Source organism: Electrona antarctica, assembly GCF_951216825.1.
Source record: "Electrona antarctica genome assembly, chromosome: 17".
NCBI classification, from domain to species: domain Eukaryota; kingdom Metazoa; phylum Chordata; class Actinopteri; order Myctophiformes; family Myctophidae; genus Electrona; species Electrona antarctica.
The window spans coordinates 41,008,251-41,035,397 of NC_136798.1; the positions used below are offsets into that span (position 1 = coordinate 41,008,251).

At 38.8% G+C, this 27,147-nt stretch overlaps 2 protein-coding genes and 1 long non-coding RNA gene across 3 annotated transcripts in view; 2 read left to right on the forward strand and 1 right to left on the reverse strand.

The window, feature by feature from the left end:
* The window catches only part of LOC306941131 (high-affinity choline transporter 1-like), a gene marked incomplete at its 5' end in the record, with an annotated part of 46,244 nt that overhangs the window by 10,399 nt on the left and 8,698 nt on the right, over nucleotides 1–27,147 (forward strand). Inside the window, 3 exons of the mRNA XM_079526444.1 lie at nucleotides 3,880–4,035; nucleotides 5,516–5,664; nucleotides 12,390–12,539. Coding sequence (XP_079382570.1) covers nucleotides 3,880–4,035; nucleotides 5,516–5,664; nucleotides 12,390–12,539 — 455 coding nt within the window. The remainder of the gene's footprint in view (nucleotides 1–3,879; nucleotides 4,036–5,515; nucleotides 5,665–12,389; nucleotides 12,540–27,147) is intronic.
* Nucleotides 14,782–18,727, reverse strand: LOC306941518 (uncharacterized protein). The gene is made up of 7 exons (XM_079527041.1): nucleotides 18,488–18,727; nucleotides 17,743–17,831; nucleotides 17,314–17,468; nucleotides 17,034–17,214; nucleotides 16,440–16,615; nucleotides 16,115–16,334; nucleotides 14,782–15,952 (listed from the first exon to the last, which is right to left on the reverse strand). Exons 1-7 carry the CDS (start codon nucleotides 18,592–18,594, stop codon nucleotides 15,876–15,878), a joined length of 1,005 nt encoding a protein of 334 aa, XP_079383167.1. The 5' UTR covers nucleotides 18,595–18,727; the 3' UTR covers nucleotides 14,782–15,875.
* LOC306941520 lies at nucleotides 18,969–25,998 on the forward strand. The gene is made up of 9 exons (XR_013792167.1): nucleotides 18,969–19,070; nucleotides 20,108–20,147; nucleotides 20,388–20,477; nucleotides 20,617–20,685; nucleotides 21,672–21,749; nucleotides 22,402–22,479; nucleotides 22,759–22,830; nucleotides 22,969–23,046; nucleotides 23,355–25,998. It is a non-coding gene; the product is annotated as an uncharacterized lncRNA (long non-coding RNA).

Genomic DNA, 27,147 nt, shown 5'->3' on the forward strand with positions numbered 1-27,147 from the left:
CCAGAACTGTAAAAATGCACGTCTCTCACACACACACACACACACACACACACACACACACACACACACACACACACACACACACACACACACACACACACACACACACACACACACACACACACACACACACACACTACTGTAGGTCATACATGGGCAACTGACGGCCCACAACACTTTTTCTGTTGTTTTTCTTCTTTGTAATTATTTGTTTGGTCCAAAATATTGTGTTTTCATGAGTTGTCACAACACACACTGGAAAAGTGTTCTGTCATAGCTGATATGTTCTGTCATAGCTGAGTACCCAAAAGCAGACACAGAGACAGGGAAGTTATAGCACACAGTGGTTTGCTTTAATTAATATCTCTGTGTGGGTGCTGTTGTATGAGGCCAGGTGGAGTGGGCCTGCATGGTGGTTTAATCTGAAATGAGACATGATATGATATTAGAGTAATGCATAGTTTGAGTATGAAATGTATAAGGTTTGTTTGTATTTTTCATTGTATTGGCACTTGTTAACATCATTGTTGCAAGATCCTTAAAGTAAAATAAATACTGGTATGTTTTATGATGAAGTAATGTATACATTTGGTAAGCCATACCATTAAACACAAACTAACCTATTGTTGGTAGCTCCTTGCTGAAGTCTGTGTCCTCAAAGTGGCTGATCTGAAGAAGTGATGAGTGTTGTCTCTGCTGTATAGCTGGTGTCATAGGGTGATGGTCGACACCCCCCAGGGGTGGGCTCACCAGCATGATTTCCCTGCTGGTCTATGATGGTCTAGCTGGTGGACCATGCTGGTCCACCAGCTAGACCAGCAAGGCTCATGCTGGTAGACCAGCATGAGCTTAGCTGGTGATGCTGGCCTTGCTGGTGGACCATCATAGGCCAGCTTCACCAGCTTCACCAGCATAGCTCATGCTGGTCTACCAGCATGAGCCTTGCTGGTCTAGCTGGTGGACCATCATAGGCCAGCTTCACCAGCTTCACCAGCATAGCTCATGCTGGTCTACCAGCATGAGCCTTGCTGGTCTAGCTGGTGGACCATCATAGGCCAGCTTCACCAGCTTCACCAGCATAGCTCATGCTGGTCACCAGCATACCAGCACCAAAACACAACATATGCTGGTTTTGCTGGTATGCTGGTATGCTGGTTATGCTGGTCATACATGCTGGTTTTTCCAGCAGGGAGTACAGTAGCCTCCCTCGGCTTGGTCCCTCCCAGCCTTTACTCTGGCTGCCAGTGTTCCCCGATGCTGCGGTGCGGGGACTGGGAGCATACCATTATAACGGAGGGGTTTTCCACCCGGCCCAAAAGAAAAAAATCGTCCCGACTGTTTTTGTTTTTTTTTGTGAACATCGACTGAGAGATTGTCAGTCGACTGAGACCCGTTCCGATCGATTAGTCGACTATTCGACTCATCGAGGTCAGCCCTAGTTCCTAGTGTTCCTACAGTATGCAAAGCGCTTTGGGTATTTAGAAAAGCGCTATATAAATTTGAGCTATTATTATTATTATTTATTATAAGTGCATATTGTCGGATATCGATATCGGACAAAATTTCAATATCGTGCATCTCATTAAATCTTCACTTTAGAAATGTGCAGATGCACTGCATGCACTTATACTGTATGTTGATTTGTTTACTGCTGAGAGAACATAGGAACACAAGAAATGTCACATGGTTTATTTACCTCTGACGGACAAAAGGCGCGTTTCGAGCCCGATGGGCCTTCCTCAGTGTTGTGACAAGATAACAGGACGTGAGGAGTGTGTGTGTGTGTGTGTGTGTGTGTGTGTGTGTGTGTGTGTGTGTGTGTGTGTGTATTAACCTACAAAACAAATGAACATAATCACTCTGGATAACCAGTCAGAAACTAAACATGTGAGCACAGTTGATTTGATTTCAACCATAGTTTGAGTTGGAACACGTTACCGTCCGTCTCTAGTTTTAGTACTGTAGGCAAGGAGTTCCATAGGTTTTCTCCCTTTACGGAGAAGGCAGACTGTCTGAATGAGTTGTTACACCTGTGAACAATACAGTTACCACTTGTGGAGGCTTGTGTAGTTGCTCTACCAGAGCTCGGAAGTCTGTCAACTAGGGGTGCCCGATTATGAAATTATGACCGATATCCGATCTTCCGATTATTTGCAGGGTCATATCTGCCGATACCGATTCTGACCGATTCCGATATTATACAGAGGACCACAATGGAAACAAGCCTAGGCCCTATATAGAGCGTCGCAGTCCCGCCCCCTTTCATGACGACGTGAGACCCAGAAGTGAATTCCCCGTTCATTTTCTCCATAGGCTTTTCAAAAAGTATTTATTTAAAGACGTTTACGCCGCAGACAAAGCCAACTCGAGTTGTGACAAATCATGACAACAAACACAACATTTTGGGCCGAACAAATAATTACAAAGAAGAAAAAAAAACAAAAAAAAGTGTTGTAACCTGCCGTTTTCTTTTTCTTTCTAATTATTTGTCATGATTTGTCACAACTCGAGTTGGCTTTGTATGAGGCTTAAAAGGTCTTTAAATAAATACGTTTTGAAATGTCTATGAGGAAAATGAACGGAGAATAATTTCCTGGGCCCTGGTAGGGGGCGGGACTGCGACGCTCTATAGGGGCTTGGCCCAAAGCCTGTTAATAAAGTATTCAATCAATCAATAAATAGCCTATACTCTTTTCCAAGTGTCTGTTTTCACACCTGAATGACTACTGAATGAGATGAGTACACAAATTAAATGTAGAAAAATGTAAATGTATTTGATTTGGCTTTTGTTGTAGACTAGAGGCACTAGAAACTTTTGATTTATATTAAACTCAATGATGATTTTTTACATTTTTCATTTTATATTTTTTTTGCTGAAAACTGATTAAATAATTGTATTATTTTAAGACCGTTCCGATATGGCTGATTCCGATTATGCTACCAATTATATCGTGCATCCCTACTGTCAACCAGTCCAGAGAACAAAGGTGAAACATGGGGACCATGTAAACATTTAAAAAACAATGTGATAGTAAAAAAAAAACACAAACATTTCAAACGTAAAAAGGTTGTGTTTTTTATAAATCCCCAAAGATGCCATCTCATCGGTTTTTGATCCATGATTTTATAGCCTGTTTGTATATTGATGTTATTCATAGCATGCATGTACAGCTGTACAGTTTTAGTATGACAAAAACAATTTAAATTTGGTTTAACCTTCTTGCATATCTGCTTTACCTGTTTTTCAAATTTTTGTTTTTTATCCAAGATAATTATTTTTTACTTCACTCATGTCAACAAGAGTTTCATTTTTGATGCGTACCTCAAAGGTATCCGCAGAAAGCCTGTTACGTATTGAGATACACATTGAAACTGTTTTTTTACATTTAAAGTTAATTGTGACGACTCGAGCCAATTTGAGATGTTTTGCAATTCCTGTGTCGGATGCGCAGCTGCCATGCTGGCTGTTGGCATTTTAAAGTGCCTTAATTGTGTTCTTCCATGAGAGGGGGAGAGGTTGTGGAGTTAGCTGTTTTAGAAGACAGTTTGAGGGGCCAATGGAGTTAAGAGGTTTTGTCCGAAGTGCTTTTTAATACTTTTCATTGGTTCAATATTTTTTTTTATCAACACACAAACGTAAAGGGTGTTCAATAGCACTGATTCATGCACCGAAAACAATATTTGGTTTTGCATGAAATCCTACCTTTGACTGAATATGTTTTACCAGAATGCAGATGTGAAAATAACTCACTCTTAATCATGGCATTAGAATTACGTACTTTTACTGTTGAGTGAGAAAACAATGTTCCACATTATTCATCGATCCCCAGGTTGTGAACCCGTGTTCTAATGCATCACCTTCCTGTTTTGTCCCAACAGGAGGCTTGTTCTTTGCTAAACAAATGAGGTCGAAGCGCTACGTGACGATGATGGATCCATTTCAGCAACGCTACGGCAACACATTCACCACAGCCCTTCTGCTTCCCAGTCTGCTCAGTGACATTCTGTGGGTGGCGTGCACCCTGGCTGCCTTGGGTCAGTCATACTTTATAGCTCTGCTTATCAACATCAGGTCCTCCAGGGACAATCCATTTCTGGCCAAAAAGTAATATTTTTCCGTGTGGTGGGGGGCTCAGAGTGTGTCCACTAAGGAAAGTAGGCTTTCTAATTACACAAGCCACCTTTGTATTGGTGAGTAGGTAAAGCATTTTTTATATTTCCGCTACAGACAAGAGGCTGGTCTGCATTTCATGCGAGGGCACAGAGCAAAGAGTGGCAGAGCCTTAATGCAACGGCAGCAAAGGGCATTAGGCCTATGGACCAGAGCTAATATTAACCCACAATATACTGTATATCAAAATAAGTTTTATTTACTTGCATAATGGGCAAACTTTAGTTTTAGTGTTTAATTCTTTCTCTCCCATGTCCGTATATATACGTACGAAAGGAAGGGGGGATCCGCACACCATTTTAAAAGCTCCCAAAACAATTTATTGACAACAGAGCGGAACACAGCCTCAGCCTCACATTTCTCTTTGCAAGAGGCGGCGTTCTAGATTCTCTCCTCTAGGGGGCTTCTCCACCTTTTCAATACCGACATATCTCAGAGCACTGATGCTGTGGCCAGCCTGTTTAAAGTGCATGGCTACGGGATTTCTTTCATCCCCGCATCTGATATTAGACCGGTGCTCGCTGATCCGGGTAACCTGACTCTGCCAGATTGCGGCAGTATTGAGTTCACAAGTTCCCTCCTCCTGCCTGCATCTGGGCTCTCAAGCAGAAACAATGAACGCGGAAGCAGCAGGACAAAAATCTGATATCTCCTAATAATTTCGAGTAGTAGTCTTTGTTAGGTTGAGTTTACATTTGCGCTGTGGCACAGCTTCAATATGTCATAAGTCTCGCGTTGATCCTGTCTCTAGCGGCCCCATACAGCCGCATATCGCTCCGGACATAATTGGTCCGGAGTACATCGTCTCTGCCCGAGAGATACCAGACGGGTGTGCAGGGCTCTATTGGTTTTGCCCACATACCCAAGGCCACAAGGGCATTTGATAAGGTATACAACATTAGTGGTGCTACAGGTAATAACATCCCGACATCTTAATTGGCTTTCCACTGTGTGGATGTGTAAAGGTTTTAGCCCTGGTTGTGTAACCACACTGGGCACACTATTACGAGGGGATAGTTTTCATCCCACACACCTGATTTGAAGTCTATAAGTCAATTTATTTTTTTCCTTTCTTTTTTTGGCTCAGGTTAACTATACTTATGCTAACAGCTAGCAGCACAGAAAGAATAAAGTATGCATTTACCTTGCAAACGTAATCTCATGAATCCATCAGCCACTGTTATGCAACTCATTTGACTTATTCAGACAGAACATCTGACTGACACCTACAGTAGACTTTGAACTACCGTCAGCCCTACCGCCAGCTCACCCCTGGTAGGGACACTATAGGGTTCAATTGGCTTATAGACACGTGTGCATTGTGTGTATTGTGTGTTTCTGCAGGTGGGACAGTCAGTGTGATTCTTGATCTTCATTCGTCCTACGCCATCGTCCTGTCTGCAGGTGTTGCCATCACCTACACACTGCTGGGAGGCCTGTACTCAGTGGCCTACACCGATGTCATCCAGCTGGTGTTCATCTTCATCAGTCTGGTGAGAGCAGACATGAATGTCAGGGGTGGCATAGCTGAATGGGTAGAGAGCCTGGCTGGGAAGCAGAGCGTCTTGGGTTTGATTCCCGACCTTGGAAATACATATGTTGAGGTGCCCTGGCTGGGAAAGATCATGCACTGGATCTCCTATTTTGATGATTCTTCTCTTCTCCTCTCTTCTCTTCTCTTCTCTTCTCTTCTCTTCTCTTCTCTTCTCTACACAGAAAATAGAATTATGTTTCTAGCATGTTCCGTTATTTACTAATATAGTCCGGGGGCCAATACTGATATTTTCAGAAAAAGGTACCACCTAAGGTGACTGTACATTTTTGGTATCTCTTTCCTACATAGTTTATACAGTATTGTGGTATGATAACCCTGCCAATTCAGTAGCTTAATGTGAGTTATCCCAGCCAGCACGCCGACGTGGGTCCCATAATGGTTTAGAGGTGGGCTGCCTATGTGGGAGCCAGGTGGGATAACTATATGGGACCCACATGGAAATGTCAGCGGGCACCAGATGGTTCTCACCTGGGTTGCCCGTGTGGGCTTTAAGTGGGTTCTACCTGGGTCCTAGGTGGGTCCCACCTTGGCAATTTTATGTGGGACCCAAGTGGGTCCTAACTGGGCTAGCCCATGTGGGCTTTAAGTGGGTTCTACCTGGGTCCTAGGTGGGCCCCACCTTGGCAATTTATGTGGGGCTGACATGGGTCCCTTATGGTTTCAAGGTGGGCTGAACTATATGGGCCTCAAGTGGGCTTGTCAGCGGGCACCAGTGTGTGTGTGTGTGTGTGTGTGTGTGTGTGTGTGTGTGGTTTACGGCGTTCATTTCATTACGCACGGCTGTGCTGACTGCCTGTCTTTTCCATGGCCTTCGTGTGTTTACCACTAAATGGACATCCTTGCTGGTTCGGTTTGTTTCCCGCTCCCGTCGGGAAGGGCGGATCTGTGGGATGCAGCCTAGGGCGCCAATTCCCTAAAGGCCGCCGCTAACTGTGGTGCGCTCAAATTTAGAGATAGACCAAAGATAGAGATACCATTTGATTCTAGACGTTAGGTTTCCAATGGGACCAACCTTGTCATGCCATCTTGTTCGGGAAGGGGGGTAAATACTACTAATGCATCTATAGACCCCATACATTGGCCAATACACTGTAATGTATCTATAGACTGCATCTGAATAAGTATTTAAATGACCAGGTCACCCAAAGTGCTGTACAGGTTCAAATACAATTGAAATAGAAACAAAAACAAAACATTAGCATCTGTAAAGCCGGAATATCATGGACTGCCAGGCTCAGCTGTCGCTAAAGACCACACAGAAATAAATAGTCTTTAATACAGATTGACAAATATCCATTGACTTCTGATGTGTAGGCTAGGGGCAAGCGATTTCACGACCTGGGGGACTGAAGCTCTGGAACAGCTTTCCCCCCGTGGGCTGCAGTCACTGCAAAGGATCGGTAGATGCCGTAATTTGGTCTACAGATGTACTGACTATACTGTACTACAGTTATCTATATAGTACAGTGGTCAATATGCATTACAGTGGTCTACAGATGCACTGCAGTGTTCTGCAGATCATGTCAGTGCATGGTCTACAGATGTAGTTCAGTGGTCTACACACTACTGCATCTGTAGACCACTGCACTATACAGTATCTGTAGACCACTCTAGTGCATTTGTCTGTACTGCACTATATCTATAGATAACTGTAGTGCATATGTAGACCACTGTACTGCATCTACCGAGCCTTTGCAGCAACCGTATCCCACTGGGGGCAAGCTGTTCCAGAGCCTAAGACCCCCAGGCTGTGAAATAGCTTGCCCCTAGCCTCCTACACATCAGAGCTCCCAGTCAATGGATATTTGTCAATCTGTAATAAAGACAAATTCCTTCTGTGTGGTCTTTAGCGACAGCTGAGCCTGGTAGTCAATGATCATCCTCTATAGGTGCTAATTTTTTGGTTTTTGTTTCCATTTCAATTGTATTTCAACCTGTACAGCACTTTGGGTGACCTGGTAATTTTGTGTTGAGTTGAATTGAGTTGAGTTGAGATGCTATATATAGTGTTCTATAGATACAGTACAGTAACACACACACTTTGGACCAGGGCAGGAATTTCATGGCGGCCATGGCCGTCGTTGCCCCTCTCTTTGGCCGTGTGCCCCTCGAAAAGGTATATGCCCATACGGCCACAGTGGCCGTGGTGCCCCGACCGGCACCCACAGAAGTTCATTTTACCGCTTTTTCCTCTGCGCAATTTTCCAGTCATTACGGTAACCAATGCTCCCCTCACATCCCGCGCAGAACAAATCTGTGTTGTAGTTGTGTTGCAATTTGCCAAGTGGTTTGATTATTTTGCGGTACTTTGCCTTAATAACTACCCCGTCCCCCGCTGCCGCTAGTCGTCATGACACACGCACGCACACACACACACACACACACACACACACACACACACACACACACACACGCACTGACAGAGTAAACAGAGGGCATTTAGCCCACACACAGCCTACTAGTGTAGCTAATCTAGCTATCCGGTCAAACTGCAACTATCACTCAAAACAAAATAATATTTTCTACAGTTGCGACAGTGTGGCGGTCCTACGTCACATGCATTAACGTTGGTCGGACATGGTCCAGCTGATTACTTTTGTCTAATGCGAAACAGCGTGGCTGTCCATACAAGGAGGAGAGATGATCTACCGTATCTATCTAGCCCACCAAAACAAACATAAATGTACTTTTGCGTCGCATTATGGATAGCGACAGAAAAATACCATGGATATAATTAAACAATTGTTCCCCTGTACTGTTGTACACAGCACACACTGTCTCCAGGTAAGAACAAAAAACTGTTCTGAAGCTGCACTTTCACTTTGTGTTGACTTACTGTATCTCCAGAGTCCTCCGAGTCAGTCCTGCAGCGGTGCAGCCCCACAATGGAGAAATTATCTTTTCTGTCACTAACCTCTCTACAATGCCATGTTATTCAATATATTAGTTTAGCACAAAATATAGGCTTTTCTAAACCAAGCCCTTATTCAAAAGTTATGTAGGCTGTCTTTGTATTGAGTTTGTGCTTGAAATGTACTGTAATTCTGCAAACTGTTAATACATATTTCAATCAATCAATCAATGATCCTCAGTCATTTAAATTGCAAGGACCCCCAAATTAAATGTATATATATTAGCCCAGGGTGACAGCCTGACAGGGTCCTAGGCCATTTCATTATGATTTTCATCTCTGGCCTGGGACCCCAAAACATGTTTACAATATTTTACAACAGTAGCTACTTATATTTTGTTATTTAAAGCTGTGATTATTTATTTAAGAAGCACTGTTCTGAACCAATGTTCGCCTTGAAATAAAAATATGTAATCATCCTTAACCTTTAAGCTAAAATAATTATGACCGGGGACTTAATTGATGGCCTTCATGCCCTGGCACTTGGCCTTGTGCCCTCAAAAAGTTGACCATACTAAAGGCCAAGTGGCCTTGCCCCTAAAAGAATGAAATTCCAGGCCTGCTTTGGACTATTTATTTTCTTAGGATCATCAAAATATGAGCAGTTGAGACGAATAACAGTCTAAGTCCATATTTATTATCCACATAAATTATGGATAAGGGGGCTAGGCCATTTCGGGGAGGGGTCAGAATAAATTGACTTAGACCTACTGTAGACCTAATTATTATTAGAGGTCTTATGGAGTATATTGGATGACAAAAATCCAAACTAGAAACACATTTTTGCCGTTTCTGTCCTGAAATAGAGTCCAGATGTGCTTGAATCTTGAATTCCTTGGGTCCAAATTATATAGAAAATATGGCCATTTGTCTTTTTATGTTGTTTACTTCAAGAGTTATGGTATTTCTATTATATCCATCTTATGGTTAGTTTTGGGGGTAGGTGTCAGATTGGGTTAAGATGAACCCCTTGTGACATTATTTGACCTGGGCAACAAGAAGACATCTTAACTATACACCATAAGGGTCCTAAAAAGCATGTCATGACATACTTTGTATTTGTGTTTTTCTCTTCTTGGTGAAGAGTGTGGGGGTGTGGCTTAAACCAGGCTCCATCTATGGACTTAAACTCGTTCTGTTTTGGTAGTGACATGAAAATATGGGACAGCATTTTTTATATAAAGTTTTTTAATTTAAAAGAAATCTACAAAATCAATGTCATTATTTCAACTTCCCTATAAAATAAATCAAATGGGTGTATTCAAAACATTTTTAGGAAAGGGTTAGTCTGAATACTAAATTGTTTTTTAATATGTGTTTTTCATTGTGGGACTGCAATTTGAACCGAATCGGTAGAATGGCCCATATACAGGCTTAATGTTTGTTTTTCCTTAACTCTTTGCCAGATTCAAGGGATTTCAATGTAGTAGATAGGGTTCTGTATGGCAGAATGGCGTTTTTGAATGATTTATTGAAAATTCTCTGTTGTGAATGTGCGACAACGAAAGACCTTCAGAGAAAGCTTGACTTGTCTGCTCCCAAAAAATGAACTGAGTTGATAAAATGTTTAGTTTTTGTGTTGGAAACCATTTAAAAGAGCCTGCATTTACACTGGGTAGTGTTTCTAGGACAACAAAAAAAGTTATGCCCGGTTGAAGTTTTATTTTCCAAATAACTTTTTTTCTGCTGGGCGTACATACCCATGCAATATCTCATTTTAAAGGGTGAGTTGTCTAGTTCAATAAAAAAAAAAAAAACGTTTCTCACATGTACCACTGTAGATATTTTGCCATCTATAAATAGCATGGTCAGTCATGACCAATCTGACCAATCCAGCTAAAACTCCCCATAGCTCTGAATTGGAACATGATAGAAGCTCAAAATTTGTTTTGGATAAAATTAGACATTCTAACGCACATTTTGATATATACCATGTTTACATAGTCTTACCAGTACCTTGTCTATTCATGCATGTATCTCAAAAACCTGTTATGAAGAAACAAAAAACACATCCAAGGACATTGTTTTGATATGACTTGGTGCCCATGATATGTATCAACTTGAATGTATACTGTATTATTAAAAAAAGTTCTTACCATCTACCGTTACAGAGTAAATCACAGTTGAAACTTGCTTAGTCATATACAATAAACCTCACAATAGTGAACAAATAGCCATGACAGGTAACTCTCATTTGAAAATCGTCCCTTTTATTTGTTATGACTACTAACATAATAGAATTATAATAAATATTACAGAAAATAAATACAAAATAACAAAACAGTTACTCCTCCCCAACCACTGCCGTTGTTCTTGACGTGTGTGTGTGGCAGAAAGTCTCCATCGCAGTCTTCATCCTCATCTGATGCCAGTTCTAAATATATAAAAAATAAATAACCATTTACTATTACATTCCTTGTGAAACCTAATGCATACACATTTTGCCAATCACATACCAATTGTAGCCAATCGGCAATTCTTCATTGGCATTTTTTACCCTGCTGCTAGCGATCAAATTAATTTATTGTACCGTGGCTTATCCTTTCCCTATAGGAACGTAGGCTATCTGACATCATCGTCATCATCATCACACAGTGACACGCTAAACAATGTACAATCATGATGTACATGAATGCGATTATCATGCAAGCTCATACGTCAATGAAACGTCATACAGATATTATATAAATACGCTACTGTTAGCTTCACTCCCCGTCCCCCCTCCGATCGCTTGTAGCAAGGTCATCATAACCACACGTTGCTTCAGTAAACGATGCATGTTTGTTCTCCGTCTTTGTAGACAGTAAATAAAAGGAGTGAACATTCAGATCAGATCGCCTATAAGGCACGCTACAATATAAAATAATTGTACTGCACATTTATCGTGGCAAGAATTGGCTTTGCTTCTTTCTGTCCTCCACATCCAACCGACCAACCGATCGACACCACCCCTCGTATGGATGGACGCGTATGGATCAATACTACTACCACAAAACTCGCTCAAATAAATATTACTGCTTTCAACCTTTTTTTGTTTTGTTACTGCTAGAAAATCGCTCGGGAGAGACGGCATATCCGGCTAAACAGAAAAGTATGAAGACTCCCTCTGCTCCCACTGTTTACTGGGGGGGTTGGATCAGCTTCCAATGGCAAAATGTACACATGTGTCACGTGACACGGGAATTCTGGGTAATGTAGTTGAGATGTATGCTCAATACTCTATACAGAGGTGTGGACCGAATTAATATAAACATATTAGTAAAAAACGAGAACGACGCGAAATCACGTCGTAGTCAGAGACACCTAATTAATCACTTGACGCGTTATCACGTGGTAATCTGGGATAGGGTTAAACAAACGCTATTGACAATGGACAGAATTTAATGTTTGTTTTGTCCTCCATGTTGTAAGATGATAAGAGTGCCCCTCACTTCACACGGGTGTGATTTTTTTCTATTCACTTGTTCATCCTGCACGGAAACATGTCAAGCTTGCTCAGTTTCCATTTAGATTTTTGTTTTGTTGCGTTAAAACAGCTGTTTCTGAGGATATCATGAAGCCTTGTTCCAAAAAAATAAATGTAAAGACTATTTCTTACGCATGTAAACTTGAAAACGGGTCAAAAATGACCCTAACACAATGGAAGGGTTAATGCAATCTCCATCCCCCCCATCCCTGATAGCATTAGTACTTCTTCACTGGCGGTTTCTGTTGACCTATTTCCTTGTTCTGTTGTATGTTGCCTTTCCCAGTGGATGTGTGTTCCCTTTGTAATCCTCCACCCATCATCATCATCATCATCATCATCTAATGTGACTCTCACACCTGTAAACTCACCACCCTGGCTGGGGGAGCTCAAGACGGAGGATGTTGGAAAATGGATCGATGAATTCCTCGTATTGGTTAGTTGTTGTTTCCTGCCAAATCCTATTCATGTACAGTATGCAGATATGTGTTTACATATCTGCATTGTCAGGCACAGAAACCTTCAATGTCCACATTTCATCTTTTTATGTTAGGACAGTAAGTCCTTGTAAGGGGGGGGGGGGCATACGTTGGTCCGACATTCAACAGTCTGACACATGCGTGGCTGGTTAAGACCAGTGTTATACATATATTGTATTACATATTACTGTAGTAATACATTAATATTACTATTAGGCCTACATATTACATATTACTTTTTTTAAATGCTCAATTTGAACAATTAAATATTTAGTATAATTATTATGAATTATATATTGCGCAGAGTAGACCTACCCAATCCTACTCAGCTAATGGACAGTTAACACAGGAGTTAAATGCATTCCTTGAATTCACGGAAGCCAATAAATAATTGAATGACAAATTATACAAAATAAGTAATTATTTAACTTCTGCAGTTGTCACATAATGTCACAAGACAGAGTCACGGGGAACGAGACAGACAGACAGTGAGACAGACAGACAGAAAGTAATGCAGAAAGTAATGCAGTAATGCAGAATGATTTTGATAATATATTACTGATTTTGTGGTAAGTAATAATTATATTATATTACGCATTACCGCATTTCGGTAATATATTACGTAATATATTGCGCTACGTAATGTGCATTACCCAACACTGGTTAAGACTCACCCGTGGCTCCCGACATGCGTTGCCGGTTAAGACACATACGTGGCTTCCCTGGGAGGTTGTTGAAGAAGAGTCTGGGCAATTGTGTTTTAGTCCCTTTTATGCCAGTGTTCATTTGTGTTCATTTTTGTTTGGCTAAGACTAGCTATAGTTTAAGTAGCCTAGAGTTCAATGGTGTGTTCAAAGACTGTTTAAATCAAGAATTTGCTACTACAAGTAACCCTAATATAAGCCTATGTTGCTAAGATACGTTTAGTTTTACTGTAGGCTAATTACTAAAGGTTTCTAGTCAATGAGGCTAAATCTATTAACCTCTGAGGTTACTGGAGGTCAGATGTTAAGGTGTGATCACCTTTGAAGGGATCTACAGCCCTTAATGGGTGTTGAACTGTTGATGGTCTAATGTTTTTAATCTAAATGGCTCTTTGTGTTCATGCTATTGCCCTGGGAGTATCTCCCTTACGAAAGGAAAATATATGTACCAATATATTATTTGAAATATATTGTAATATATTGTAATATATTATTTGTCCAATACATTTTCCAATATATTATATATTGCAAATACATGGAATAATATATTGATGACACATATATTATACAATATATTATATATGCATGTAATATATTGCAATATATTGCAAAATACACCAATTATTGCCGTTTTACATATATTGCAATATATTGAACATGAATATATAATATATGAGTTTATATATCCCAAAATATATGCAAATTTATATTGACACATATAAAACAATGTATTGCGATTTATATGGTCAAATGTATTGGTAGATATATGTAAAGATATAGTGTCACATGTATGTTCAATATATGGTAGAATATATGTTAAATATATGCAATATTATATGAAAACCTACATTATATATCCCAAAATATATGCAAATTTATATTGATAAATATAAAACAATGTATTGCGATTTATATGGTCAAATGTATGGGTAAATATATGTAAAGATATAGTGTCACATGTATGTTCAATATATGGTAGAATATATGTTAAATATATGCAATATTATATGAAAACCTACATTATATATATGGAGATATATATGTTTAATATATGGTAGAATATATTTTAAATATATGCAATATTATATGGAAACCTACATTATATATATGGATATATATGGTAGAATATATTTTAAATATATGCAATATTATATGGAAGCCTACATTATATATTTTAAATATATGCAATATTATATGGACATATATGGTAGAATATATTATAAATATATGCAATATTATATGGAAACACACATTAAATATATGGAGATATATGTTTAACATATATGGTAGAATATATATTATATATATGTAGTTTTATATGGAAATATACACGTATATATACCTGCAATATATGGTATAATATATAATATGTAAACATTTGAAATATATATATATACATATATTCTAAAATGTATGCAAAATATATGTATACATATATGAGAACATGCACATACAAAGCAAACATTTATACTTCATACTAAGACAGACTAATGGGTAATCTATCAAAAGCCACCTTTATTTTCTTTTAAGAAAAATACAAAATATAAATTAAAGCAATGTCAATGACCAATGTCCATTTCAAACGTTCAGCAGTGCAGTTATAAATAAAATATAAATACATTATAAATAAAATATCTTTAAACAAAATGCACAAAAAATAAATAACTGCAGATGTGAGATGCAAAAAAAAATCCTGAATTGATAATGGATAAGTTCTCTCTTTTTGGGGGCATCGTCTTAGATGTTTTGTTTGTTTCGAACAAGGTATCGAATTACCGGTAGTACAGATATCGGGAGATTTAAAATTATACCCAGCCCAAACTGTCCAATATTGTCTAGTAGTAATTATTATGTAGTATAATGTAAGTATATACGAAGCAAGTCACAAGATTTCAAGATTCCAGACTGACCCCAATGTTGGATGAACTTATCCATTAAAAGGACCACTTCACCACTTTTCAACCTATCTTCATATAATAGGTCCTCACTAATAATCATGAAAGAAATTGCATAATTCTTTTCTACTCTGTCTGTCTCATAGGAGGGCTGTGGGCAGTTCAGAAACCGTCCTCCAGTCACAGTGACATCATCGATGGGGAATACAAGCTAATATAAACTGCAGGCTTTCTAGTCCTGATAAGTTGCAATGCGAAAATGGAAGCCATCTAAACATTTTTGTAAAAACATCTGCCTAATGATGTCACTGGAGGACGGTTTCTAAACTGCCCACAGCCCTCCTATGAGACACAGACTGAGTAGAAAAAAATTGTCCCATTTTATCATGATTATTAGTGAGAACCTATCATATGAAGATAGGTTGAAAAGTGGTGAAGTAAATTAATATTAACAAAATACGTAGCTTCAATTGGCACTTTCAAGGAACAATTTATTTTTCAAAACATCCAAGACCTTTTTTTTTTTTTTAAACAAACTTTCAAAGCAAAGAAATAAATTGCAAAAAGAACAGTCCTTTTTCTAGGTTAACAGTCCATCTTGGTACTTCACCGATTTAAACTTGGTGCGGAACAAAATAAAAATTAAACAAGTGACTTATCTTATAACGTCACACTCTTTTGCTTCACCTGGTGCCTAAGCTCGCAGATTCTGCATGATCGACTTTTTCACATCACCTTCCTTGGCCGTCGGAAACTGGTTTAGAACAGCATCTGTAGAACAGAACAACAATGATTACAGTCTCCCCCTCCTCAAATCTCCCTCACCTCTGCCCCCCCCCCCCCCCACACACACACTAGTTCCCTCAAAAATATCCCCCCACCTGGCAGGGATGCAATCAAATTTGGAAAGCACCAGCTCTGAGAACTATTTACCGAGTAAAGCCTGAACTTTAACTGGGTCGAGAGGCTGCCGACGCTCAGCCAAGGGATCCACCTTGCTGGCCCCTCCTTTCAAATTTGATATGAGGAGGACATCCACCTCGAAAAGCCCCAGTAGTAGGACTCGTGCCATCCCATTGGCGGTGGTTGAAGATTTTTCCGTCTCCCAACAATGCGCGGAGATGGTGACTGTTCCAGCCTTCCCGATTTTCACCTTATGTAAACAAAATAAATGAGCAAAAAAAGATACAAGGAAAATCACCACAAGCAATAGAATGCAAACAAGGCCAAAAACAAAGAAAAAACAATTAATACTTACTTGTGAAGGTCTGCTTGGTGTGTGGATCAGTTCACCTGGGCCATCACTCTCAGCATCAGGGATGTCCTCTTTGGTTGATCTTCTTCTTCCGTGTGATGCAGAAAGATGCTCTGTTCCATCAACATCTTTGTTGATGGATATGAGCTTCCTCACATCAACGAACAAAGCAGGAATTTCTGAGAAAAAACATGCTACAAAATTATACAGACAGCAAACATCACAACACATCAGAACAGGAACAATTAAGCGATAGGACAGACACTGACCCCATTTTGAAAGCAAATATTGATTTATTTTTGTCATGTTTTGAGTAAAACATTTAATTGTAGTCTCATTTTAGTAATCTGAAATTGTGTTTGTCTAGTATTAGTTGACTAAATATCATACAGTTTTAGTCTACTAAATCTACAGTTAATTAAGTTGACTAAAATGTATCTTAGCAGGCCTGATTTTCACTGAGCTACATGTCTTAAATAGCAGATCTACAAGCTCACAACATGTGTTGTGAGTTTTAGAATCACTCAGGTCTAAATGGATTAAAACCATTCCATATACAGTAATATTTGATTACATAAATTAATACTAGATACTTGCCTTTAACTACCATGCTTCTTAGTTTGGCGTTCTCTCTCTGTAAGGCCTTGATCTGGCCTTGCAGGTCTCTGGTGTTTTCTTGGCTTGACACTGACAGTTCTTCTGAACCGGGGCTGAACAGACTGTCCTCAGACAAGATTTCCTCCTCCGCCTGTCTTTGCGCAGCAACTTTGGCCTTTTTCTGTAGGGCAAAGATGTTATTTTTTATTATTTAATCAATGATAATCCTATACACAAAGTATGCCTAATATAATGCTATCAATCTCTGCTGTTTAATTACCAGTTTGGGATTTCCAGAGCCAGACTCTTTGTCACCATTATTGGAATCTTCTCCATCAAAGTCCAGGTTTTTTGCTTTCCTCACCCTCTTGCCAGGATTTGGAACGTCAACTGGGTAGAGTTCCCGTTCAGCAGCTTTGAGCGTAGCCTCTTTTTCTGCATTAAATATAGATTAGGATAGATTAATAATCAACACCATTGTGCAAATATGCAGTGGTGGAAAAAGTACTCTTTTTTTAACTTTAATAAAAGTATTAATATGTAGAAATACTCTGTAAGTCTGGAATTCTAAATATACTTGAGTAAAAGTACAAAGGTATTGGCATCAAAAATGTACAGTAACAAAAGTAAAAGTACTCATTATGCAGAATGTCCCATTTAAAGTTTTCAAATGTATATTTTGTGTGAGTGTGTGTAAAGACCGACTTGCCTGCTAATTTAAGAATATCAGCCCTCTCGACCGGCCATCCATTAGGAGGTTTCTTGCGGCCTGGCGTACGGCACTCCACAAGATAGGTCCTGTCAATTTCAATTCAAATGAGCTTTATTGGCATGAGAAAACATACGTTTACATTGCCAAAGTACAATAAAAAAAAACAGTTGAAAATGGGGAAAGTACATACAGTTGGAGCGGGTACAGCATTGTGTAACCAGAGCCATGTCACATTGCATCATTATATACATATTATAGGGTATAAAGCTTTTTTGAAACAAATAGCAATTTTTTTGCAACCATTTTGGTACAGATAGCAGCTTTTTTTTTCCCTCATGAATATTTTAATAGTAGATACAGAAAAACTCAGACGTGTTTAAAGGTAGCAGCTCTGTTTACATGTGCATGTGTAGGTCTACTTGGTACAGATAGTAGCCCTTAGGGTGGTTGTATTCCATTGGATAACCTTTTGTTATCAACAGTTCACAAATCTCGCTCCTGTGTTTGCACAATGTTGTATTTCTCCCAATAGGTTTGATTGATTGAAGACGTATTTATTAACAGTTTTCAGAATGGGTACATTTCACATGAAAGCTAACCCAACTCAATACAAAGACTGTTACTGTGGACGACACACTGATAAAGCATTACACTTGTTTACACCAGGGTCCACCTTTTTCAATTCATCAGAATGAATTAGTATGGGAGTATTTTGTCATTGGTCATATAGTTTCAAACTCACCTGTCAGTATCACCGTCAAAATCAAGTATCCAGCTGGTTGGAATGATGCTGGTTGTGTTCTTGTCGGGTCCCATCGCCCAGCTAACAAGGGCAAACCTTTCTGTCATACTTTTCTTGTGTTAGTGCAATTTAAAAATGTTTGTTTGCTAAAAGTTTGTGTGTACCGCAGCCGTGTGTCTGCTCACTCTTCAATGTGTAACTACTAACTCGCGCCAAACTCTGACGTCATCACCTCTCGCTCATGTGCATGCGCGAAATACATCCGTGTGCGATGATTGGCTGGCTTGAAGGGCGAAGGGTTCTGAACATGCGCAAATCGCGCACTAAGCATTCTGGTCGATGTAGTCCTAATGTAATTAGCACTGCTTACTGCTAAATACAGTAGGACTACATCGCCCAGAATGCTTAGCGTCTCAAGGAAGTCAGCCTCTGAATAGATACAAAAACAAAAACAATACAGAGCACTAGAGCAGTCAGCAGTAGTAGAGAAAACATCGAAAATGGACCGAAGAAGGAAATATATTCTCCCGGGTTCTGATCAAACGGATATTCCAAAAAGAACAAGACTATTATGGAAAAGAAGGTTAGTCTTTGTTTTCTTGATTCACATGATAATGCACTGTCTATCTACGTAGTGTTGTAAAGTAACTAAATAGCCTGATTGAATGCAGCTGCCTGCGTGAGCTGTCAGCTGTAACACTGTCTAAACCAAACTATCTGTCTATAATGTTAGTTTAGACTCTAAACTAACATTATAGACAGATAGTCTGTCTAGTGCCTGTTTGCTTCAGGTAAAACTCATATGAAGGGAACATGGTATATATCACTCTATCTATCAACAATGAGTAGCCTATGTAAATTAATAGGCTACTATAGGCCAGTGGTTCCCAAAGTGGGGTCCTGGGACCCCCAGGTGTCCTTGAGGGAGTTCCAGGGGGTCCCCAGCTAAATAATAGTTTGGAACCAAACGGACCCTTTCAGAGTCAAATTAACATTGATTTTACAATATAAATTGGGGCTCCCAGAGATTGAAATGGCATTAAATGGGGGTCAGTAGACTAATGCATGTCAAACTGGGGGTCCTTGAAATTAAACGGGTTTAGAGCCATATGAATCTTATCTTGTGAGGGTCCCTGGTATATATTTTCAAGCAGGCTAATTGTTGTCAATTTGGGGGTCCTTGACATGAAAAAGTTTGGGAACCACTGAACTAGGCTAATTGAATTACAATCAATCATATTATTATATAATGTAAAACATGTACATTCTGTCATTGGGGATAGATAGCATGTGCTTTGACATTTACACGTATATTTATAGATAGACTGCTAACTCAGTCTGAGCAAGTACAGTATAGTAATTCTCCATTAGTGCGGTGTACAACATTTCTGGTGTGAAATTGTCTAACATATAACCTCGCCCAAAAAGGCATGCAGGACCCCCACATTTGTGGCCTGCAAATATGAATCAAGTACAAAAAGGCCATTGTGCTTTCTTGGGTTTAAATCCTATTAGTAGACCTTGTATCTGAACTGTTCTGCACTGTGCTTTTCCTATGCAACCTGCTAATAAAGTATTCAATCAATAAATAAATCCATGTTTTCTATCACTTGCACCCAGGAAAGAAATGAGTGAGATTGATCAGCCAAACCAGGATCTTGTAAGTCATGAACTTAAACATACGTAAAACAACACCTTACTTATACTATTGTATTGCCAAATGGATCTCCAAGAACAGAGATCTTCATCAATATATTGAAATATGTGTAGCTTACCAGTACATTTTGCCCATGACTATATTATGAGTGATCTTGCAATATGCTCTTTTATCGGATTATATACAGATTTGTCAAATTTGTTGCAGACATTATGTTGAACCTGCCCTCTTTTGTTTTTTTAGCCAAGAGCCCATGCCAGTTCTGATGCCTGGACCCCCCTAAGTGAACCATCTTCAGAAAGGCTATCAGGAACAACAGAAGAGACAGGCAATGTAAGTTTCAGCTGCTGGAAAACTTTAAATAGCAGATCTTGTTGATCTGCTATTTTGGTTTGTAGACTTTATGGGTGTTAACTTTTGTTTATTTTGTTTTCCCCCCCCTCTGTTGTCTTTTATTTTATTTTATTTTTAGGTAACTGATGATTTTGAACCTTGGGTTCCTCTCAGTGGACTACAAAGTTTGTCAGAAGCAGAAAACTCTGTAAGTTTCAACTTTGAGGTGTTTAGTTGAAGAATGTATTATTTAGCAATGCTTTCAACTTTTGCAAAAATCTGGCCTGTAGCACTAACATTATAGAGCAATATTAATATATTTGATTTATGCTGGTATCGACCCAGCCAGCTCAAGTTTTGTTGAGCATTTTGGTTTGAGCACATAGTGTAAATGCTATGTTTATAATTAGTAGGTTAGTGTAGCAGCAATTGATGTTTAGTTGAGTACATCAGATAGCCGAGGTTGTGTCTATGTTTGGGTGAAAAAAGGTTTGCCACTGTTCAGCAATGTTGTTTTTGGCAGCAAAGTTCTATTTTAGTTTTAGTCATAGTCTCTTGAATGGCTTTCATTTAGTTTGAGTCACATTTTAGACACCCGGAATGTTTAGTGTTAAAAGTCTAGTTTTAGTCAAATAAATATCATAAGGTTTTAGTCAACTAAATCTACAGGTGATTTAATCGACTACAATGTGGGCGTTGATGCCGTCATAATAGCTGATTTTATACTTCCTTATCTACAGTAGATTTTCAGCATGCAAACAAAGTGTAAAATGACTTATACTGGATCTCTTGTCCACTAGTCCCTTCCCAACATTTTAGTCTAGTCATCATAGCTTAGTTTTCATTTAGTTTCCATTAGGTTTCGTCAGTGAAAAAAGGTAAGTCGACGAAAACAACACTGCTGTTCATATATCTGTTTGTACACTTTAGTAGCCAGCAATATGTTAGTGGTAGTCAAGCTAAAGCAATTGTTGTGTTCCCGGCTGCAAAAGCTACACCTGTATCTCCCTATTAACTGAGCTGATACTTCTTATTTGGGGATCTTGAGTGATCTCTTTATTCAAGTTTGGAAGGAAGTTAACTGGTTGGATCAGCGTCTCCCACATGCTACAGTCGTTGGTGGCGACTGTTGGTGGATGACAACTGTGCATGTAACAAAGGTCAATCAATACTTTGTATTATTTTCTTACACAGAACCTGAATGAAGATTCCTCTCACTACAACTCTGACAATGGCTTTGAAGATGTACATGATAATATCAGCCACATTATGGTGAGTATACTGTACAGCAGTGATTCTCAGACATTTTTTTCTCAGGACACCCCTGTAAATACTAGCTTCTTCATCCATGGCACCCCTGAATTCCATTGTTAGTTAACAGTACATATATGTAAATCTCCCCCCTAAGATACAGTTTATGTCACAAGGAAAACTTCTGTTTCTATTTTAGGACAGATTGACATGGTGTTTAACCACTTAGTCTTAAACCCCAGCATCTCTATTCTGGGGGGAGCATTTGATTGAAATATGTATTAACAGTTTGCAGAATTACAGTACATTTCAAGCACAAACTCAATAAAAAGACTGTTAACTGTGAGTGGACGACCCAATTAAGCATTACACTTACCAAAAACAGCCAATCTACAAGCTCACAACGCAACGTGTTGAGAGCTTATAGATCTGCTATTTTAGGTGAAGAGACATTGAAGAGAGATCAGGTATAGAGGGGCTATAAGCGGTTAAACTTAAGTTATATTGATAATTCCAAATATTAAAGTATTGAGGCACCCCTTTGAAAAACCCTGGTGTACATTACATTTAAATTTTTTCTTAGACATATTTTAGGAACTAGACATGTTACATTTTGGTAACATGCAGATTGTAAACGATCTATTGATTTTTATTTTGTAATCTGTTTCTTTAGGTAACTGATGACGATGATTCTGAAACATGGAATCCTCTTAGTGGACAGGAAAGTGTATCAGGAGGAGCTGAAGACTGTGTAAGTTTCAACTGTGGTGTTTAGTTGAACAATGTATACTTTAGCAATACTTTAAACTTCAGCAAGTATCTGGCTTATAGCCTCTTAAACAGACACTTGGCTCTCACACATTTCAAATGCTTCAGCCTGTGTCTGTATTGAATGCTTGGAAAACCTCGTCAAAACAGAAAGGGAAAAAACATCTAAAGCCGATACAGTACATGTGATAAAATCTGTGTTTGGGGTGATAGTAATTATAATTATAGTAAGTTAATCAAGATGTTGTATTCTTATTTACAGAACCTAAATGCCAATACCTCTCTCTATGACTCCGACAATGGCCCTGAAGATGTACATGTCACTCCTGATGTTGTAAGTATAGTGTACAATACAGTTCACGTTCTATTTTATGTTAATCATCTTAAGAACTAGCCATGTTGCACTTTAGTAAACAATCTAATCTATGTGGTCGGCGGTCGCCGGTTATTATTTTGTAATCTGTTTCTTTAGGTAACTGATGATGATACTGAGCCATGGACTCCTCTCAGTGGACAACAACAAAGTGTATCAGGAGGAGCTGAAGTCTATGTAAGTTAACTGTGTGTTTTTTATTGTTAGTTTTCCACATCCTCTCCTCACCTAGTTCACTTTCTTTCACCACACTTCCCAATTCCATTTCATCCTCACTGATTTTCTTCACCTGTTTGATCCCTCACTGATGGTCCTCAGACATAAGAAAGATTAGACATCACATTGACCATGTACTGTACTAGCTGTGGCTGTATGTTATCTTAGTTTACACCTTGGAAGGTGTGTGTGTGTGTGTGAGTGTGTGAGTGTGTGAGTGTGTGAGTGAGTGATATCCAATCAGATTTTTTTTTCTTCTCCATATCTAGAGCCTGTATGATGACCGTGGAGATTCTATTCCCAGATGTCCTACTTCCCCGCTCTTGTTTGAGGATGAATGTTCCACAGAGAGTGAACCTCACTTCAATGATGGACCTAATTTCAGTCAAGCTTCACCAAATACCAGTAACTTTATTCCTAATGACTTTGATGACAGTCTTGGATCCATTATTGGAAGTGAAGAAGAAGATTCAATTGTATTTGAAGATAGCCCTGATCATCAGTCAGTAAATGAGGAATCACATTTTGGAGAAGTCAGTCATGAACAGTTTACTCTGGAAAATGAAGACCCCCTTTACACTGGTTCAAGACTAACCCAAGCTCAGAGTTTTTTACTTATACTTTCATTTGTTTTGAGACACAGCCTCACAGGCATGGCTCTGTCTGATCTCCTAGATTTGATCAATATTCACTGTCCAGAAAACACACAGTTAACCTCAAAGTATCTGTTCTTAAAAGAGCTTAAGCCAGTAGAATGTCACCTACAATGTCACATATATTGTCCAAACTGTGAGTACTACATCGGTGACCAGGATAGTGAAGGACAATGTGTTGTATGCAACACAACATGGGATAAAAACAGCTCACTAAAGAATGGAAACTTCTTCATATACTTACCAATCCAAACACAGTTGGAACATCTCCTTCAAAGGGAAGATATTGCACATTGTCTCAAATCAAGAGATGGCACATGTAATTCTGACATTTATGAAGATATTGGAAATGGTAAAATGTACCATAATCTCAACAAAATTGGAGGCCCTCTTGACTGTACTCATGGATACTCCTTAACACTTAACTGTGATGGAGTGCCTGTATTCAAATCATCACTCTATAGTATTTGGCCATTATATGGGATTGTAAACGAGCTTCCTTATGCTTTGCGCAAAGAAAATGTTCTAATGTTTGGCTTGTGGTTTGGTAATAAAAAGCCAAATGTTAATTCATTTTTAAAGCCATTCACTTTAGAGTGTCAGAAGTTGTCAAGTGTGGGCTTTAAGATTAAAAGAAACAGCATTTTGGAACAATGTAGAGTTGTGGCAGCTCTTATGATGTGTGATTCCGTAGCTAGGCCCATACTTCAAAACATGACCCAGTTTAATGGTCAGTATGGTTGCAGCCTCTGCTTACATCCCGGTGAACAAGTTGAAAAGGGTCGTGGCACCGTCAGGGTATACCCATACAAAGACGTCCCAAAGAGGGACCACGCTTCAACCATAAGTGATGCAAGAGAGGCGTTGCATACCAAAAAATCAGTGAGAGGTGTTAAAGGGCCCACATGTCTGATAAAGATTCCACACTTTGACATCATATCGGGCCTGCCTCCTGACCATATGCATAATGTACATCTTGGTGTGGTTCGCCAAATGGCAAGCATGTGGCTGGACAGTGAGAATCATGAGAAGCCATATTACATTGGCAATAGAGTGAATGAACTTGATGAACAGCTCTTGCTAATTAAGCCTCCTTGCAATATAACAAGAGTGCCCCGATCTTTTCAGCAAAGGAGATTTTGGAAGGCTAGTGAATGGCAGAACTGGTTACTGTTTTATAGTATATTTGTGCTAAAAGGAATTCTGCCCCAGGTATTTTACAAGCACTGGTTAGTCCTTGTCACCTTTATGTTCATTCTTTGCAAGGACATTATAACAACAGAGGACGTAACAAAATGTGAAAAACTTGTTGTAGATTTTGTCAAACAATTTGAAACACTGTATGGAAAGACCCATGTGTCATTTAATGTACATTTATGTCTTCATTTGCCTGAATCTGTCAGGAATTGGGGACCTTTGTGGGCTCATTCTGGGTATATTTTTGAATCGTATAATGGTGAAATACTGAAAATGTTTCATGGCACTCAGTGTGTTCCTTTACAGATAATGAAACAATTCACGTATAGACAAGTATTGCCTCTTTTGAGGAATGATGCACTGAGAAATGCTGTTCCTGAATGCATCCAGCTATTTAATAACTTAACTGGACGAAAAAGACTGAAGCAGTTTGAAAGAGTAGGCGATCAACTTGTTACCCTTGGTTTACATTATTCTCGAAAACTTTCTAGTGAAGAGACACTGGTCATGAGAGAGCAACTTTCAGTCACCACGGATACAGTCGTGAAAATATTCAGACGACTTCTAGTCAACGGGGAGCTGTATTACTCTCAGGAGTTCACAAGAGTAGTGAAAAGGAACAGTTTCACTGTGCTGTTGCAGAATGGACACATCATCACTGTATACTATTACATTGTAGTAGTGCAACATGGTGACAGAAAATGCTTTGCTTTTGGAAGATCGTATGACAGATCACATAGTACGCTGATTAATGTTGAGAATGTAGTTGGTCTGAAAAGGGAATTTCGGGGCAGGAAACAGATATTTGATGTGACATTGTTCAAAAGAAAATGTATGCTAATTGATCTGCCACAATATGCAAGCCTCTATGCATGTATACCTCCAAGATCCAGTGTGGAGGATTGAAAATATAAAGGCAAAGAACATTTCAATTGTCATGAAAAAAAATCACACCTATGTGAAGTGAGGGGTGCTCGTATCATCGTACATCATCCAATAAAACTAAAATAAATATCAAATTAACATTAAAAAAGCCAATTTGCGCATTATCAATGGCATTTAATGTTTGTTAGGAAAAAAAAGGGTCACAAGAAAGCCGATTTGCTCAGACACATGACTTAAATTATCCTTTCATTGTCGATGGCATTTAATGTTTGTTTCAATAAACTTGTTTGTGTAATGCAGATTATTTTGTCTTCAATGTATTTTCTTTAGGCTATATAGCTATGCTATGCATGGTCCATGTATATGCTATGGTTGTTTATTTGAGAAAAAAACACTTATATATATATATATATATGATACAATATATAACCATATATGGTACAATATATAATCATACATGGCACAATATATGGCATATGCATTTATTGCAATATATTGGAGCATATAAAGTATATATATATCCATATATGGTACAATATATAACATATATATGATACAATATATAACATATATATGATACAATATATAATCATATATGGTACAATATATAATCATACATGACACAATATATGACATGCATATATTGCAATATATTGGAGCATATAAAGTCAATATATAACCATATATGGTACAATGTATAATCATACATGGCACAATATATGGCACATGCATATATTGCAATATATTGGAGCATATAAAGACAAACTATATGTAAAAATATATTGCCCTTTTTGGTCTTGATTGCAATATATATCTTTATATGTATCAATATATACACATATATGGTATATGCATATATTGTGATATATTGTAAAATATAAATACTAAATCTCATATATGGGAATATATTGCCTAATATATTGCATGATATTGTCCAATATATTGCAATATATTTTTCTTTCGTAAGGGCTATCTGCTCAAATTGAGAGCAATTTAGATGTTAGGGTTCAATGGACATTTAAAGGTTAATTTGTTTGCTCCCCTGTTTTCCATTTAACTCCATTATGGCCACTAGGTGGTAGCATAAGCACACCTAACCTGTGCCACCTGTCCGCTCTCACTCTACGATCCTTGTTTAATTTCCAGGTTATTCAGTGAGGTGGGGGCTGTTGTCGTGAGGACATTGATTGTTAGCCGTGTAGAGCGTCGCAGTCCCGCCCCCTACCATGGACCAGGAAATGAATCCCAATGCATTTTTCCCATAGACATTTCAAAAAGTATTTATTTAAAGACGGTTACGCCGCGGACAAAGCCAACTCGAGTCGTG

What these genes read in the sequence shown, in the direction of transcription:
- LOC306941518 (XM_079527041.1), bottom strand. Translation starts at nt 18,594, where the DNA reads ATGACAGAAAGGTTTGCCCTTGTTAGCTGGGCGATGGGACCCGACAAG. An exon ending in TGATATTCTTAAATTAGCAG is followed by an intron (nt 17,469 to 17,742) that starts GCAAGTCGGTCT and finishes TATTTAATGCAG; the next exon opens with AAAAAGAGGCTACGCTCAAA. An exon ending in AAGAAGCATGGTAGTTAAAG is followed by an intron (nt 16,616 to 17,033) that starts GCAAGTATCTAG and finishes GTTTTTTCTCAG; the next exon opens with AAATTCCTGCTTTGTTCGTT.